This window comes from Nothobranchius furzeri, chromosome 7, assembly GCF_043380555.1.
Source record: "Nothobranchius furzeri strain GRZ-AD chromosome 7, NfurGRZ-RIMD1, whole genome shotgun sequence".
Taxonomy (NCBI): domain Eukaryota; kingdom Metazoa; phylum Chordata; class Actinopteri; order Cyprinodontiformes; family Nothobranchiidae; genus Nothobranchius; species Nothobranchius furzeri.
Genome location: NC_091747.1, coordinates 27,490,260 through 27,508,705, shown reverse-complemented (window position 1 = coordinate 27,508,705; position 18,446 = coordinate 27,490,260). Strand labels below are relative to the sequence as shown.

The 18,446-nt window shown below is 45.6% G+C and overlaps 1 protein-coding gene across 3 annotated transcripts in view; it reads left to right on the top strand.

Moving 5' to 3' along the window:
* ttn.1 (titin, tandem duplicate 1) overlaps positions 1-18,446 on the top strand; it is a 191,048-nt gene that overhangs the window by 104,614 nt on the left and 67,988 nt on the right. For all 3 annotated transcript variants that reach the window (XM_070552981.1, XM_070552980.1, XM_070552979.1), the window contains 22 exons: positions 595-1,024; positions 1,469-1,774; positions 1,944-2,128; positions 2,786-2,915; positions 3,000-3,151; positions 3,237-3,384; positions 3,576-3,741; positions 3,855-4,006; positions 4,111-4,407; positions 6,992-7,291; positions 9,363-9,677; positions 9,753-9,901; positions 10,009-10,159; positions 10,229-10,510; positions 10,582-10,884; positions 13,256-13,558; positions 13,729-14,010; positions 14,090-14,277; positions 14,364-14,475; positions 14,581-14,883; positions 15,103-15,411; positions 18,104-18,385. In XM_070552981.1, coding sequence (XP_070409082.1) covers positions 595-1,024; positions 1,469-1,774; positions 1,944-2,128; positions 2,786-2,915; positions 3,000-3,151; positions 3,237-3,384; positions 3,576-3,741; positions 3,855-4,006; positions 4,111-4,407; positions 6,992-7,291; positions 9,363-9,677; positions 9,753-9,901; positions 10,009-10,159; positions 10,229-10,510; positions 10,582-10,884; positions 13,256-13,558; positions 13,729-14,010; positions 14,090-14,277; positions 14,364-14,475; positions 14,581-14,883; positions 15,103-15,411; positions 18,104-18,385 — 5,245 coding nt within the window. The remainder of the gene's footprint in view (positions 1-594; positions 1,025-1,468; positions 1,775-1,943; positions 2,129-2,785; positions 2,916-2,999; positions 3,152-3,236; positions 3,385-3,575; positions 3,742-3,854; positions 4,007-4,110; positions 4,408-6,991; positions 7,292-9,362; positions 9,678-9,752; positions 9,902-10,008; positions 10,160-10,228; positions 10,511-10,581; positions 10,885-13,255; positions 13,559-13,728; positions 14,011-14,089; positions 14,278-14,363; positions 14,476-14,580; positions 14,884-15,102; positions 15,412-18,103; positions 18,386-18,446) is intronic.

Here is an 18,446-nt window from a genome sequence, read left to right as displayed (position 1 = left end):
GCTGCATGTGACTGTCCACTGCAGTGTGGTATTGTCCCTCCTCTGTAGCATGGTTTAGCCCAACCTCACAGACACTCCCATCGTCCCCACGATGGTGGGAAGACCTTCGGAGCTACCAGACCCATCTCCTACACTACAGATGCTCATTAGTATTAATATTATATTAACTGACCAATACTATTTTAATTGTTTGGTACATGATAGTAATCTGTACAATTTTGTGATGTTAGCACACGAGTTTAAGCTAACATGGTTAACTCACCAGACACCTGCTGCTCCCTCGCTGCTTCTCCTCCTTAATCTCTTTGCTTTGGCCGATCGTTTCTCCCTCTGGTTTGTCTCTGCCCTCTGGGACGTGCAGCAAACTCATAACTTTATGGTTTTGGTCCATCATGAGCATAATTGTAAACATTTAGTTTCCTCTGTGTCAGAGCCAGCATTAGCTCATCACCACCAGGGTGTGAATGGGTGAATGGGTTGTGAAGCGCCTTGGGGGTTTGTAGCACCCTAGAGGGGGTACTACCAGATGATTGTTTTATTAGAAAACCTCATCAAGCCAATTTCATCCTTTCATTTGATCTTCTGTTTCTTTAGGTCTGCAAACTGGCCCTGAATGGTTGCTACCAATTTAGGATCAAAGCTGAGAACAAATATGGCACCAGTGATGGCTGCGACTCGGAGAAAGTCCAGCTCCGAGATCCGTTCGGCCTCCCCGGACCTCCACGTAACTCTAAAATCATAGCCGCCACGACGTCTTCCATGACCGTGACCTGGGACCCCCCGCTGGACAACGGTGGCTCCACCATCCAGGGCTATTGGTTGGAGAAGAGGGAGCGTGGTGCCGTGTACTGGGGCCGTGTTAACCGAGCCCCGGTCACCAAGCCGGCTGTGAAGGGTCTGCAGTACACTGTGCTGAGGCTTATCGAAGGAACGGAGTACCAGTTCAGGATCTCAGCCTGCAACGCTGCAGGGGTCGGGCCGCCCAGCGAAGCCACAGAGTGCCGCTTCGCCGTGGATCCTTGCAGTAAGTGTTGTAGCATTGCTCCATCCTACATGTCAGCACTGCTGCACAGACAGCCGAGCGGGAGCTGCTGGTGGTCCAACGCTCTGGGACGAGTCACCTTTGAGTGTTAGACAGAATCGTTTTGATGTGATGGCGTTTCAGCATTAGGGATCACATCATTGCTTGGATCTTATTGTTTTTCGTCTCCTTTAACCTGTTTTTTCTTTCAACTTTCTCTTAATGTTTTATTTTTTATCTTTCTTTTAATGGCACTATATCTGTTTTCACTGTGTTCAGCACCCTGGTCTGCTGATAAGGTTGTGGAAGGTGCTTTACAATTAAATGAACTGAACTGGCCCTTGAACCAGTTAAACCAGTCTGCCAGCACATCAGTATCTTACCTAGTCTGTGAGGACATTAGACTCTGGAGAACTTGCAGCAGAACAAGTCTGTGTTTCTTCTCAGATCCACCCAGCCCCCCTGGAGCCCTTGAGGTGAAGGACAAGACCAAGAGCAGCATCACGCTCACCTGGACACCCCCCGATAGAGATGGAGGAAGTCCCATCAAAGGTTACATCGTTGACGTCCATGAGGAAGGCTCTCCTGATTGGAGGAGGGTCAATCCTGCTGACAAGCTGCACCCGTCCACTGAAATCACCATCCCAGACCTGAAGGAGGGCAAGAAGTGCAAGTTTAGGATCTATGCTGTGAATGCTGCTGGAAACTCTGAGCCCGCCAGAAGCGGAGACATCCTGGTTCAAGACATCCTGAGTAAGAAACTATCACACCTTCTCATGACGGCATCTACTCCAGCTGCTCAGAACCTTAACATCAGTCCGTAGATGATTTCGCTATGTGCTGGTTCCATCCTGTTGAGGTTAGGAACCAGAACTAATGCCTCATCTGAACCGGGTCTCACTTCTGTGCCTGTGTTCTGCAGTCGAACCCACCGTTACTCTAGACGTGAGTGCCAATGACCTGCTGAACTGCAGAGCCGGAACCAGCATCAGGATCCCTGCCACCATCACAGGAAGACCCATTCCCAAAGTCAGCTGGACCTTCGTGGACGGTACCGCTGAGACGGAGAAAAAGAACGACCTTCACACGCTGCCTATTGACTCAGAGGTATTTTCTGACAGATTTGAGTTTCTACATGATTTTCTAGAGTCTAAGCCTCTAGCCCCTCCTCTCCACCGGACGCGAAAGCAGCGTGTAACGTAATAGAGTAGTTTTTACCCGCAAGCTCCCTTTCAGCCAGAACCGATTCTGACGCAAAACGGGTGCGAAAGCGTTTCACACAGCTAGTCCAGTGAGGTCACAAATCGGGTTGGTGGTGGTAGCAACAGAAGTCCACACAAGGACAAGCAACGAGAAAGGTCTGTGGCTCATCTTCTGCTCTGTTCAGCCAGGCTAAGAGGGTTTCACAGGAACTAACGCACGTTTATCTGAGTTTCCAGATGTTTTACACTGCTTTCATGTCTGACTTCCTGTCTGACTCTATCTGAAAGACCAACTTTGACATGTTTTGGAAATGTAGTGCGTAAAAAGACTTGAAAGGTAATCAAATCCTCCCTTTGCTTCTGGGACGCATCTTAACCGTTACACTTCATGATCAGTGGAAAGGAACCCGTCCATCAAAATGGTGGCTAATGACCCTGAAGTATGTTTCGCTGCCGTTTTGCGTCTGGTGGAAAGTAGGCGTGAACGTCTTTTGGACTCTCTGAGGATCGGTTCTTATTCAGTGTCATGTGTTAATACTCTAATCGGTCCCTTCCATTTCAGATTCACTCTACTGACACCACTTCAGTGGTTCTGATCCCAGACAGCAAACTGGGTCACAGTGGTCGGTACATCATCAATGCTGAGAGCCCAGCTGGTCACAAAGTGGTCAAAGTCCGGGTTAACGTGCTTGGTATCCGCAAACTCGCATCACATTATCGTCAAACCTTTCTGAGACCTGCTGAGTTTACCAACCTATGCTTTGGTTTATCTGCAGACCTTCCCGGACCTCCAAGAAACCTCAAGGTGAGCGATGTGACCCGAGGAACCTGCAGACTCACTTGGAAGCCTCCAGAAAGCGACGGTGGTGAGAGGGTGAAGAGCTACTTCATTGAGAAGAAAACAGTGGAGGGCAAAGCCTGGACTAAGGTACCGACCTGCTGCACCTGCTCAACACAACCACCACTTGCTTGTCCCTCATGGGTAAACCTTGATGCTGATCTTGTTCGTCCAGGTGAACCCGGCCTGTGCTGCTCAGTCTCTGGTGGTTCCAGACCTGATCAATGGAGAGGAGTACCTTTTCCGCATTCGAGCCGAGAACCGCTTTGGCTTCAGCCCGTTTGTGGAGACTACTGAAGGGACCAAAGCCAGAGATCCCATCTGTAAGTCCTGAGTTCTTTTTGGACCTCTTCCACCTTCAGCACAAACTTTATCTGAAGTAAGCTTCTGAGTTTGTCCAGAACCTGGTTTCTGTTTGGTCATCAGGGTTTGCAGATGATGTTCTGGTCTGTTCACCAAAGTCAAGTCTTTATTATTAAAGATGGTAAATTATCTTTATTACCTGAACCGGCAGATCCTCCAGATCCTCCAACCAGGCTGAAGATCCAGAACATCAGAAAGGGTACAGTGACTCTGACTTGGAAGGCTCCGAAGAACGACGGTGGTTCACCTGTGACCCACTATAGCGTGGATCTGCTCTGCTGGGACTCCAGCGGCACGCAAAAGGAGTCCTGGAGGAGGTGAAGCTCTTCTGAATCAGCCCTTTACTGCAGTTATAGTCAACCTTTAGGTTCTTGTGGAGGTTTGTTGGGGTGTTGTCTCTTGCAATGACTCGCTTTGGTTGTGTATTCAGGTGCAACAGGAGAGACGTGGACACCACAACCTTCAAGGTGGAGGACCTTACAGAAGGAGATGAGTATGAGTTCAGAGTGACAGCATTCAATGAAGTTGGTCCGAGCCGCCCATCATCCACAGCTGGTCCCATCCTGCTCCAAGACCAAACCTGTAAGATCAGAACTCAGACCAAGCACCGCCATGTTTGCTCTAAGCTCTTTGAATCACTAGATGATCCAGTTGTTTTTCTCAGCTAAAGCTTTCTGTGCTTGCAGGTCCTCCGTCCATCGAACTGGAGGAGTTTATGGAGGTTGAGCAGGGCTCTGACATCAGCATTGTGGCTAAGCTCCGCGGCTGTCCATTTCCTAAACTCACCTGGTTCAAGGCTCCACCCCACAAGTCTGAAGACAGGGTGGAGGTTCAGTATGACGAACATATCAACAAAATTGTCTCAGACGACAGCTGCACACTGCTCATCCAGCAGGGCAAACGGCCCGACACTGGTCTGTACACGCTGGTGGCCTCCAACAGCCTTGGCAAGGCGCACAAGGAGATGAGGCTCAACGTACTCGGTAAGATGGACCACCCGCTGAAGCTGCTCGTTGTCACTAAGCTAACCTGTTACCTTGAAGAAGCAGTCTGGTTTTACTCACTCCCTAAAGCTCCAATCCAGAGTTTTCCCCCTTTCAGGGGTTATGTAAGGTTTTTTATCCTAACAGTGGAAGTCTTATCCGGTACTGTGATGTAAGCTAGGTAGGGCTGGATGATGTGGATCAGAACTTACATCTCAACATCTTTTAGTGGAACTCTAATATAATAATAATAATAATAATAATAATAATAATAATAATAATAATAATAATAATAATAATAATAATAATAATAATAATAATAATAATGTTTTTTATTTGAAGCACCTTTCTAAAAACTCAAGGTACAATAAAAGAGAATAAAACATTCTAACAAGGACAATAAAAACTAGTACATTTAAAACCACGATAAAACACATAAAATACAGTTATAGGGAATATGCAATCTTAAACAGGTGAGTTTTGGGTTTGGCCTTGAGGTGCAGGGTAGTGGTATTTCTAAGGTCAGCTGGTAATGAATTCTTCAGGGAGGGAGGGGGCAGATCTGCTGAATGTGCGACTTCCCATGGTGACAAGACGAGCAGGGGGATTGTGCAGACTGATGGAAGCTGACGATCTGAGCAAGTGGGAGGGTGTAGATACTTGTAGAAGCTCTTAGAGATATAAGGGAGCAAGGTTGTGAATGGCCTTGAATGTGAGGAGTAAAATTTTGTATTTAATCCTGAATTTTATTGGTAGCCAATGAAACTGTAGGATAATGGGGGTGATTTGATCAAATGAGGGTGTTCTGGTGATGATGCGAGCAGCAGTGTTTTGGACCAGCTGAAGTTTATGTAGAGATTTCTGTGACGAGCCAAAAAGGAGTGAGTTACAGTAATCAAGACGTGAAGTGACCAGACTATTTACTAAAATTGTTGAGTGATTAGACAGAGATGGACGAAGGCGGTTGATGTTACGCAGGTGGTAGTAAGCTGAGCAAGTAACAGAACTGACATGAGACTGGTAAGACGCGGTGCAGGTGACAGTAGAGTTTCCTATTGCTATGGTGAACTTTTAACTTCTCTAATGCTGATTTTGTGCCCAAGAGAAGCACTTCCGTTTTATCAGGGTTCAGTTTCAGGAAGATTAATGAAAACCATGACTTAATTTCCGTAAGGCATTCAGTGAGTGAGGATGGTGGCAGCATTGTTGATGGTGCAGTTGAAATATATAGCTGATTGTCTTCAACGTAACAGTGAAAAGTGATGTTGAATTTGCGGAAGATTGAACCCAAAGGGAGCAGATAGATTATGAGTAGAAGTGGGCCGAGAACTGGTCCCTGGGGAACGCTAGATTCTACTTCAGTAGTGGTGGAGGTAAATAGGCTGAACTGAATGAATTGAGTTTGATTTGTAAGATATGACTTGAACCAGTTGTATGGATTGTGAGAGATGCCTACGGCAGATAATCTTTTCAGGAGGGTGGAATGGCACACTGAGGTTGAGGAGAACTAAGAGATTAAGCCAGTATCAGCCTCCATTACGAGGTCATTAGTGATCTTAATTAGTGCTGTTTCAGTGCTGTGTAGACGGCGGAAACCAGACTGGAATGATTTGTATAAATTGTTAACAGGTAAATGTTGATGAAGTTGTGAGGCTACAGTTTTTCTAGAATTTTTGAGACGAATGGAAGTTTAGAAATTATTGAAGTTCCTAGGGTCAGCTCCAGGTTTTTTCAGTATAGGGTGGATAACTGCTGTTTTCGTAGATGGATGAGCGGTTCCAGTGGAAAGTGAAGAGTGAATAATTGAAAAATGAGAAGAGCCAGAGAGGGAAGGCAGGTTTTGACCAGAGCAGTAGGGATGGGATCTAATTTAAAGGTGGAAGGCTTTGAGCTAAAAACAAGATCCAGGATTTCAGTAGTGGGTGGAAGCTCAGACATGGAAAATAGATGAGTTGGAGGTGGAAATTCATCAGGATCGCAAACAGCAGTGTCAGAACCTAGATTATGATGAATTTGCCAGATTTTTTCATTGAAGAATGACAGGAATTGCAAAATTCATTAGAGAGGCAGTAAGATGATAAAGAATCTGGTGGACTTGTTGTGACCTAGGTAGTGAGAAAAGTGTTTTAATTATCCCTGTTGGAAGAGGTTATTGCACCAAAGTATACCGTATGCTATCCCTGTAGCATAGCATATGTATAATATGTGAAGGTCAGAGGTCACTAAAATCCTTCTGTAGAACAGATACACATCTGAAGCCCAGGAAGCTCCCTAGATAAGAGATTTTAAGTTTCCTCACAAGCACATTAAAAAATGTAAAAACCATAAGAAAGATGATAATGGGGCAAATTAATAGGTTTTTTCATATTTATAATTTATATGACTGTATTGGAAATACTTTGTATTTGAAGAAAATCGTGAATCCAAAAGAAATGACAATTTCTCCTAGAAAATCACAGTTCAGTCTTTTCCTAAAGTCGTCCAGCCTTAGTTTCACCCTAAAGGTACTACTGAGATGTTCTCTTGAATGTTACTTGCATGTAAACGCTTCTGGTTACTCTTTTGGTTTCTTGCTGTCCTACAGGTCGTCCTGGACCCCCCTCTGCTCCTATTAAGTTTGAGGAGGTCAAAGCTGAGAAGATCACGCTGTCCTGGCTGCCACCAAAAGACGACGGTGGCTCAAAAGTCACAAACTATGTCATCTGGAGGCGGGTGGCCAACAGGAAGACCTGGGTACCGGTGACCAGTGAGCCCAAAGACCGGATCTGGACCGTAGAAAACCTTATGGAGGGGCACGAGTATGTGTTCCGCATCATGGCCCAGAACAAGTATGGGACTGGAGAGCCTCTTGACAGTGAGCCTGAGGTGGCCCGTAACCGTTACAGTAAGTGACAGATCTTATCCAGAACCACATTCCTCTGGTACCACTCCAGCTTCATGTGTAAGCTGTCTGAAACCAATCAGCACCGCTTTCAGCTTAGCTTGACTCAGTGTGGGTTGTTTTTCCACTCTGGCGGATGGGCTCATCATGGCGGGGTTGGGGTAGGACTCGTGAAGCTTGGTTTATGCTTGACACATTCACTTTCCGCTTGGTGATGCGGCTCGCGGATGGAACACACTTCACAACTTGCAGCGTTTATGGTTCATGCGGCTTGTCTCTGCGGTGAGCCAATATTCTCCCAAACTGAACGGGGCAGCATGGAGCTCTACGGCATGCATCCAACACTACACCATAGTAGAAGTAAAAATTACTGCTGTTTACAACATGGCATTCCAGCATTTTTAACAGCGTCCTCGTCTTTTCCGACAGTGCGAGCTATTTCTCTCCAAGAATTATTAACAACATGTTGATCACGGTGATCTCTGAGAGCTGAATCATACAAATGTCTGTATTTACGAACCTCTGCCATACTAGTTCTTGCCGGTCCGCCATGTTTTTCTGTGTCCGACCGTCCGCGTGGTTAGAAAATTTCCTAGGTGCACGGTGCGGAAAGTTTGGGCCGTGCGGAGGCGCGGTGGAGGGGCGTGGTTGTTTAAATGACGCAACTTTTCCGCAAGGAGCCGTGCGGACCTCGCGGACACGTCAAGCATAAACCAACCTTGAGTGTGAGGTGACCCGTGTGTCACACAAACAGCATGATAATGGTGGACACGGTGGTGATGTTGAACCTTTTCTTTAGTCTCTGACTTTTTCTCAGATTCTGAACCTGGAAAAACCAGCATGCAGAAAGCTCTGGAGGAACCATTGACTCCTCCCCTTTCCAATCTGTGACTAAAGCTGGTTTTCCAGGAGCACTACTCAGAGCAACTCGGACTGACCGCTGTTCCCAAGGGCACGGTTCGGTGTTTTCCCTCTACTTTCTCTCCTATTTGTAGTCCCTGCTCCGTTGAGGTATCTGGCAGGGCTGACTCGGTATCGGGATTCTGACCACTGATTGGCTAGGGGGCGGAGTCACTGGTTGCTCCGGAGTCTTTTGCTTTCTGTTTCACTGCCTGCAGCCATTTCCTGGTTCTGAGTTTGACAAAAAGCCATAAAACTGAGCTAAATGTCAGCGACCCCATTTTTCAGCTGAGTTGTGTTTCTGTGGATCGTACAGGTTACCTTACACTGTTTACTGATCACCTCAGTAAACCTCAGGAACCTCAGCGGAGCAGGGACTAAAAATTGGGAAAAAGTAGAGGGAAAATACCAAACCGTGCTCTTGGAAGAGGTGGTCAGGCTAAGCTGCACCGGTCTGAGTTACTCTGAGTGCCCTTCCATAACCAGCTTAAGTGAGCAGGCAGGCAGGCAGGTAGTGAGTGAGTGAGTGAGGGAGATAGGTGAGAGAGAGAGAGAGAGAGAGAGAGAGAGAGAGAGAGAGAGACAGAGAGAGAGAGAGAGAGAGAGAGAGAGAGAGAGAGAGAGAGAGAGAGAGAGAGAGAGAGACGCTCCTCCTACATCAGCAGGTTAAGGCTGATCTCTAAAGCTTGGTTTGTGCTTCATCAGGGCGAGCGAGGAGTGGAACACTTTAGTTGACTCGAAAGTTCAGCTTCTCTGTTAATTAAAATTGGTTTGAATGTTTCTGACGCGTTAGTTCAAACAAGCTAACGTGTCAGTGTGTCTCTTTACTGCGTGGGTCTCTCACGGAGCTGACCAGCATAAACGGGACTTTATAGTGGTGTTAGAGAGGGTTAGGGTATCGTTGGAGTAGAACAAATAAAGAGAAACATATAATCATGGGAGGAAAATATGAATAACTTTAACTGTGTTTATTGTATTAGATTGCAAATATTAATTTGAGTGATTTGTTGTACTAGAGACCATCTTTTCACTAACACACAGGATGGGTGGCAGGCTAGGGTTGGACCTTTGTTTGAAGAAAATTGTGAATTGAACTGAAATCATAATTTCTGCAAGAAAAATCATGATTCAGTCCTTTCCTAAAATCGTTCAGCCCTATTTCTGTCTCTTCCAGCTGTCCCGGGTCAGTGTGAAAAGCCGACTGTAACTAACGTCACCATGGACTCAATGACAGTTAACTGGGAGGAGCCTGAGGACGACGGGGGCACCCAGATTACCGGCTACTGGCTGGAGCGCAAAGAGACAACAGGGAAACGCTGGACCCGGGCTACTCGAGACCCCATTCGCCCCATGGGCCTGGGCGAGTCTTTTGTAGTGAGTGGACTTGTTGAGGGTTCCCAGTATTTATTCCGAGTTTCTGCCATCAATGCTGCTGGGCCTGGCCTTGCCAGCCCCCCTACTGACCCCGTGTTTGCCAGAGACCCGATCTGTGAGTACCAGGACTTGTGATTGTCTGTCAGAACTCAGAGCAGGATGCTAACCACTTTCCTGTTTCCTCCTGAAGCCCCCCCATCTCCTCCAACACCCAAAGTCTCTGATTGGACGAAATCTACCGTGGACCTGGACTGGATCCCACCACTGAAGGACGGAGGCTCCAAGATCATCGGATACTGGGTGGAGTACAGGGAGGAGGGCACTGAGGCCTGGGTCAAGGTGAAACAGCCTTACAGAATAAAAGTTTCTTATTACAATCAAAGACTGATGCATTTGTTCATCCATCCTGACTCTGGTGAGTTAGAAGTAATCTGCTTCTCCTTTAGGCTAAGGAAACCGAAATCCGAGGCACACGCTTTGTGGTCACCGGTCTGAAGACGGGCGGTCAGTACAAGTTCAGGGTGACAGCCTTCAATGCTGCTGGCACCGGTGAGCCAGGTGAAGTCCCAGAGGTGCTGGAGGTCAATGACAGAACTAGTGAGTTTAACACTCAGGTGATGAACGGCTGAATTCTGCGGAGCAAGCAGACTAATAGGTGTCTTTTAGTTGCTCCTGAGGTCGACCTGGATGCCTCTGTGAAGGAGAGGATGGTGGTCCATGCTGGCGGTGTGATCCGTATCATCGCCTATGTGTCTGGCCAGCCGGCACCAGATGTCACATGGAGCAGAAATGAAGGTGCGCTGCCTCCAGAGGCCAAAGTGGAGACCACAGCCATAAGCTCATCATTGGTCATCAAACCATGCTCCAGGAGACACCTTGGTGTTTACACCCTGACTGCCAAGAACGCTGGAGGAGAGAAGACCAAGAACATCACTGTGGAGGTCCTTGGTGAGAGAAGAGTTACTTAAAGCAGACGTTCTATAACCATTACAAAGGTTTAATCCATTCTCCTCTGTCAGATGTTCCTGGACCTGTTGGAATTCCCTTCATTGCTGAGAACCTGACGGTAGACTCCTGCAAGCTCAACTGGTTCTTCCCTGAGAATGATGGTGGTTCTCCCATTAGCAACTACATCATAGAGAAACGTGAAGCTGAGCGTAAAGCTTGGACCTCGCTGTCCTACACCGCCAGCAGGCAGAATGCTGTGGCTCATGGTCTCACCCCTGGGAAGGCCTACTTCTTCAGGGTAGCTGCAGAAAACGTCATTGGCATCGGGCCTTTTGTGGAAACGGCCGCTGAGCTCATCATCAAAGAGCCCATCAGTGAGTGTGACTAGACAAATCACAGCCATGACATCTAAGGTGGCTTCAGACTCAACAACTCTTTAGTCTGGTTTTCTTTTTCTCCATTTGGAAAATAAAGAATCTGTCAGGAGAAGTAGTAGCACAGTCAGCAAAAACAATGATGTAGTCATGTACCTACCGAAGGAAAGAATATCCTGAGTTTTCTGCACCGTGGCATCTTTTAACCTTTCCTCTAAAAATCTCTAAACCCCAAAGTTTAGGATGAGAGAAGAAAGTGAGCCGTAGGAAAAGGTTCTGTTGTTAGCCAGCACTCGTCTATTACTAGGAGAGACTAGGAGACACCTGCATCAACTAAAAACTCAACTGTTTCAGATCTCTTTGAAAAGCATTTTTCTCTCAAAATGCTGTTTGTTAGCCTGCAACCGTCCTCTGTATACGAATATATAGTCTGGCCTTGCCTCGTTGAGCAGGATTCAACGTTCTCCTCGTGGAATTAAGTTCCTCCACCTGCTCTCAACTCAAAGAAAAGTCCAAGTCTAAATAGTCCAAAGTGGATACCAAAGCCATTTAAAACAAGCCATTGCCATCTTAGCCAAACTCAGTCACAATCACACCCTGCTCTGTGATTGCCCACCAAACCTGTAGTCAGTGGCAGCTGGTGAATCTTTTTTTGGTGGGGCGCATTTATGCCGTCTGTAGATTTTACATGCGCTAACCACATATCACCACTAGGATAAGTTATCTACCTCAACAATGATGCTAAGTAAAAAGGCTGAGAAAAGCAACTAACACACAGGAGCAACACAATCCTATTAGCAGGAGCAGCCATTTAAATTAAAGTCCAGGCTCTCAGGGTCTAACCCAGGCCCCGTACCATTACTCTTCCAGCAAAACTCAAGGAACTCAGCAGCAAAACAAACAAACCTCATTTCATGAAGTCAAAAGCATAAATTCAGTTGGTTTTGGTCATAATAATCTGTGTTATAGTAAAAAAAAACTGTGTAATTTGGCCGTTTTGGTCTTTTTTTTTTACCTGCTGAAGAGTGTTTACAAGTCTCTGGCACCACATTCCTTCATTTCCGGGTTATTCATAGTAAAAAAAAACTCCTCGAGGTGTACTCAGCTGCTCTACAACAAACAAACTAAAAGGTGAACTGTGGAGAGCTCCTGGCTCCAGGTGCACATCCTGAGCTGAGACTCCACCCAGGTTCAGTCACAAACCTCTGTAGCCAAAGGCTCTCCTATTCTTTGTATTGGAGGGGTTCCAATGGTAGCGTAGGTCTATGGTAGCGATTGCTGCGCCCAAAAGTAACAGGAAATACGTTACAAGGTGATTCGGTGAAGGTAAAAGTGTGAGAGAACAAGGTTAAAAACAGCACTTATAGTCTGTATGATGTACAGATCGTTTTCTTCTCCTTCCTGTGAGACTGGTGGGGCAGCGCCCTAGCGCCCTCTATGGACGAGCCGCCACTTGTCTATAGCTCGCTGTGATTGGACAGCCACCAAACCAGCCAGGGCTGCAGAGGTTCCAATGGAGCGTGGCTAGACCGACAGTCTGTGTGATGATGAGAAGTCCTTGTTACAAAACACCTGTTTTCTAAAGTATCTGATTCTGTGTGGAGGAGAACTTTGTGGTCTCACGTTGAGAGGTTCCAGGAGAAGAAAGGGTTTTTAAATATAGCACCTTTCTAGATGAAAATCACGAGCACAATAAAAACATCTAAGAATAATTTCAAAAGATCATCATTGAACTGTATTTATGAAGCACTTTTAACAGTCACAATGATGCACCAAAGAGCTGACCAGGACCCAAAATAAAACCTACAAAAGCAGCTTAGTAACTATTATCTAAAGCCCAGACCAAGATTGTAAAAATAAACCACTTTAAGGTGAAGAAATGAATGCTTCCATATCATTTTCTATGTGGAGCACTTTTAACACAGTATTCCAACTGACCAAAGCGCTGCACATTAGAAACAAACATAAGTAATCACATAGGTAACACGGGTGAAAGAACAAAGGGATAAAACCAAACAGGCTACTAGAACCATGAAATAACCTGTAGGTTCTCCACCAGGTTTTAGAGATTAAAGCCAAGGAAAGCCACGATTATCTGCACTTGCCTAATCTGTAGAGGATGAGGTTCCAGAGTTTTGGTGGACAGCAGCTAATGCCATGAAGGCAGGAGCTGGAATGGTCAAGCCGAGAGGTAATGAAGACGTGGACCACAGATTCTAGGTGACCTTGACTCAGGGCTAGGGATCTCAGACTCAGGGGGAGACAGTCTCTTCTAATAAACCATCTGCTGGATGACACACACTGAAATTAAAGACATCTTTGGGCATCTTCTCATCATCTCATATGAGGAACGTTTGTATCTCTCCTACAGGTGTGCCAGACCGCCCAGAGGAACTAGAAGTTACCAAGGTTACCAAGGATTTGATCAGCGTCACCTGGAAGGCGCCCAAATTTGACGGAGGCTCTGACCTCACCATGTACATCCTGGAGGCTCGAATGATCGGCAAAGACAAGTTCACCAGACTGACAAAGGAGAAGTTGCTAGACAGGAAGTTCACCTACGATGGTCTGAGGGAGGGCGACACCTACGAATTCAGAGTGATCGCTGTAAATGAAGTTGGGCAGAGCAAACCATCATTCTGCACCAAACCAGTCACCTGCAAGGATGAACTGGGTGAGCCCATTCCCACATCTTGTTGCTGTGGAACTGAACATGTGAAGTCACAGATATGTTCATGTTCGTAGTGATTCCACAAAGCAGATTCAGGGGACATTAAATATTTTATCATGAGAACAAAGAAGCAGTAGAGGAGGCCTGACAGTTACTGGTCTTTCTGGTTTCAGAGCCACCAACCATTGAGCTGGACTTCCGTGATAAGATCATCGTCCGTGTGGGAGAGAGCTGCCTGCTTCAGGGCCGCTACACTGGCAAACCCCATCCATCTATTACCTGGTACAGAGACGACAAGGAGCTGAAGGCTGACCAGCATGTTGTGTTCAAGAGCACGCCCAACACCATGTCGCTGTGCCTGATGAAGGCTAAGCGTGAGCACAGTGGCCGGTACGTGGTGGTGGTGGAAAACAGCGCCGGATCCAGGAAGGGAGTCTCCAACGTTACAGTCGTTGGTGAGCAGTTGGAAGATAAAATTGACTCTGACCAGTTCAAGAAGTGCTGCACCTCATTTTCTGTTTTTCTTTTCTGCAGACCGCCCCACTCCTCCCATTGGTCCTGTAGTGTTTGAGGAGGTGCACAGAGAGTACATGGTGATCTCCTGGAAGCCTCCATTGGATAGTGGAGGTGTTGAGGTCTCCAATTACATCATTGAGAAGAGAGATGTTAACAGGGAGATCTGGACCACAGTAACATCTGCCACAACCAAGACTACATGCAAGGTATTCTGGCTGGGCTTTGGTGATGTTGCTACTAATCCCCGGGCATCCGGAGGAAGTTCAAAGGTTCTAATGTGTCTTTTTGTCAGATCCCCAAGCTGACGGAGGGCAGGGAGTACATCATGAGGATATCTGCTGAGAACATGTACGGCATCAGCGACCCTCTGGAGTCTGATGAGATGAAAGCTAAAGATCTGTTAAGTACGTCTTTTTCCACTATATCGCAGCAAGAGTTTCAGTTTTCAAATGTCTGCTTTCCTCTGGTTTTACAAAAAAATATTTGATTATTTATAATTTCAATATAAGGAGTCCCTGAAGCTCCTGAGATGCCAACAGTCAGAGAGGTGTATGCTGCCAACGCTCTGGTCATTTGGAACCGTCCTCGGGATGGCGGTAGGCCCATCACCAACTACATCCTGGAAAAGAAGGAGCCTGGAGCCAAGAGGTGGTCCAGGGTCACTAGAGATCCACTTTACCCTGCAACTCAGTACCGGGTCCAGGACTTGGTGGAAGGTTTCCAGTACGAATTCAGGGTGATGGCTGAGAATGAGTTAGGAACTGGAGATCCAAGCCCCCCATCTAAACCCATCCTGGCCAAAGATCCCATAGGTCAGTGGAACACACCTTTATTCAGCTGGTTTGCACTGGAATCAGAGGGAATGTTTTTCAGTCACAGAAGTCAAGTGTTTCTTATTTTCTCATGTTTTCAGAGGTAGAACTTAGGATTGTTTCTAAGGATTCTGTGGAATATTGGGTCATTTTGGTTAGGGTTAGGATGAGTTTGATTTTAGTTGCATTTCAAGCTGACTAACCTGTGTCCTCCCACAGTGCTCCCAAGTCCTCCAGTAACACCCGAGATCTATGATAAGACAAAGGACTCTGTCAGTCTGAAGTGGCAAATGCCACGTCATGATGGAAAGGGACGCATTTTTGGCTACCTTGTGGAGTATCAGAAGCCTGGTGCCATAGAGTGGATTCAGGCCAATGAGACTCCAGAACAGTGTCCAGACCTCCACTATGTAGTAACTGGCCTGACTGATGGGCAAGAGTACACCTTCAGGATCTTTACAGTCAACGCTGCTGGGAAATCTGACCCTGCCTACGTCAAAGAGACCATCAAAGTCCACGACAGACTGGGTGAGAGGATCGTTTCCAACTTGGCTCATTTCAGCTCCGCTAAACCACTCAGTTTTTAATCTTTAAAAACCTCCTAGAGTTTTTAAACTTTAAGAGAAATTGTGCTGTGTAACCTCTGCAAATGCTCCAAAATGCATCAGTGTGAGTGGTCTTGGGTCAGCCTAAAAGAGCAGATGTCTCCCCTTAGTTCATGGAGCTTTAGTATAGCTACCCATAGCCGTCCACATCAGATCCACGTCTACAAAGTCCTGAATGAAACGGTTCCCATCTGCTTGAGTATTCTTGCAAAGACTCAGTCACTTTGGAGGTGGGGGGTAATTAAACATTACTGGATCAATTAAGCAGTGACAGCACATTTATAAATGATGGCTCAGAATGGAGGTATATCCATCAGCTTTCATCCACTGAAAGTCTCATTCTGCTCAGGACTCCATCTGAAAGGGAGCATAACCCTAACCTAAACTCAGATACTTTAGAAGTTATCACAAAGATTTTGGTATGATACGGCCCCAACCCTTGACACGTATTTAAACTTTGAGTGATGTTCCAGGCCCAATCGTTTTCATACCCTAAGCCAGGGTTTCTGAACCCTGGTCCTCAGGGTCTACTGATCTGCAAGTTTTATACGTCTCTGCTCAGCACACCTGATTTACATGACCTCCTCAGGAGGACATCAAGTGCTGCATTAGCCTGTTAATCACTCGTTTATTTAGGTCAGGTGTGTGGCAGCAGGACAGTGTGCCCCGAGGACCAGGGTTGGGAAAACCTGCTTTAAGCACTCAAAGACCACAAGGTCGTTCTTGGATTTAGGAGATTCTCCATTGTTTTCCAATGGGGTGTCTGCAGATTTTTGCTAGTATTGTTGCCATGGTTACACAAAACACTAAGATAAGTAATACTGCACTTTCCACAACTTTGCTGTTTTTTTCCAACTCTTTATTTCTTTGTTTTTTATTACAACACAACAAAGACCAGGGGTCATTGCATCACATGTGTTGTACATCTTTGTAGCACGATAAAATGAAATAATACAGTGGTTCTGCTTCTTTATTAATATATGCAACCCATGCTGTCCAGCGCTTGTTGTGTAAACGTCCTTTGATAAGTAAAGAATATGTCACCTTCTCCATTGAGTGTATCTCCTCCACAATTCCTTTCCATTGGTTGGCTCGAGGTCGGTCACACTTACGGCAAGACCGTGTGATAGCCTTTTTACATGCAATCATCGGTACCTTGCAGAGATACAGTACATATCGTCTCTTGAAAAGTGATAAACCTAACAAGAAAATCTCTGGGGACAACCATTATCCGTCCAATAATTCAAAGATACTGTCCCAAAAATGTTCTAACTTCATCAATTCCAAGAAACATGAGTGGTTGGCGTTCCCATGACTGCACTATCTCCAACGTTGTTGTTGCACACCGCTTTGTTTATTAATATGAGGTGATGAAAAACCTGACCAGACTATTTCACCCAAATGTCCTCCATCCATCAGTCCTAAATGGTGCAGGGCTAAACCTACCAAACACTGTGTGATAACACGTTCATTCACTGGCTTTGGGGACTGGCAAAGTGTTTGATAATAGTTTTCAAAGATTTCATGAATGAGTTTAATATCATAAGGCAAAGTATTTTCTCGTTTTAATTTTAACAGCATCCCAAACCTGAACAGGACTTACCTGACCATCGTTATTATTCTCTATACATTCTGTTAATTCAATTCAGTTTATTTATAAAGCCCCAAACCATGACCAGTCGTCTCAAGGACCTTCACACAGTAAACATTCTAATACAGGTCAGGTCATTAAACCAATCAGTGACAAGTTTCCTATATAAGGAACTCAGCAGGTTGCTTCGAGTCACTGACTAGTGTCAGAGTCTTTACAGCAATCCTCATACTAAGCAAGCATGCAGTGACAGTGGAGAGGAAAACTCCCCTTTAACGGGAAGAAACCTCCAGAGGATCCTGGTTCAGTATAAGCAGCCATCCTCCACGACTCACTGGGGATGGAGACGAAAGAGCAGACACAAACACACACACACACACACACACACTCACGCACGCGCGCACACACACACACACACACACACACACACACACACACACACACACACACACACACAATATATATATATATATATATATATATATATATATACCAAGTAGTGTTTCTATGGTTACATTGTGATTTCTTAGTAAATATTCTATTTGGTGAGATATCAACTTTATTGTATTTATCCTAGTGAATCTATAATTAAACGGGTAAACTAGTAGTAGCACATTCAACGTCAAATAGAGTAAAATGTTATTATCAGGAGAGGGAGAATGTTTAAGTGGTTAGCAGCAGTGTGCTAGCCGATGGCCCCCTCCATGAGGCCACCACAGCTCAGCAGAACATCATTGAAGCTTCTTCTGGGGAGAAAAACACTTAGAGAAAAAATTAAGTTAACAGCTGAAATAGCAGGAAATAATACAGTTAAAGAGCAGATTGTAGAAGAAAGTAGTCGAGAGTGAAAGTGGTCAGTGTGTCCTCCAGCAGTCTAAGCCTATAGCAGCATAACTACAGAGAGAACCTGGATAACCTAACCTTTTCACACATTTATCAACAAATTGACCAAATAGATGTTTATATAATTTTGTTTTTATTCATTTGTTCTAAGTTACTTACCTTTTCTTTTACTTTTCACCAGAGGAGCCAGAGTTACTCTTGGATGCCAACATGGCACGTGACCACCTGGCCATGCAGGGCACTGATATCACCCTGAGTGCTACTATTAAAGGAATACCTACACCAACAGTCACCTGGAAGAAGAATGATGGCGACGTTCCTTCTCACATCACTGTTGCCATTACTTCCACTAGCAGCAAAGTTTTCATCCCCAAGTGCATCCGTGCAGACTCTGGAAACTACACCATTGCAGTTGAGAATGCAGCTGGAAAGAAATCAGCAACTGTCTCTGTGCTTGTGCTAAGTATGTAAACATCTACCAACACAAATCAGTGAATCTTTAAATTACAATCTTAAAATTTTCA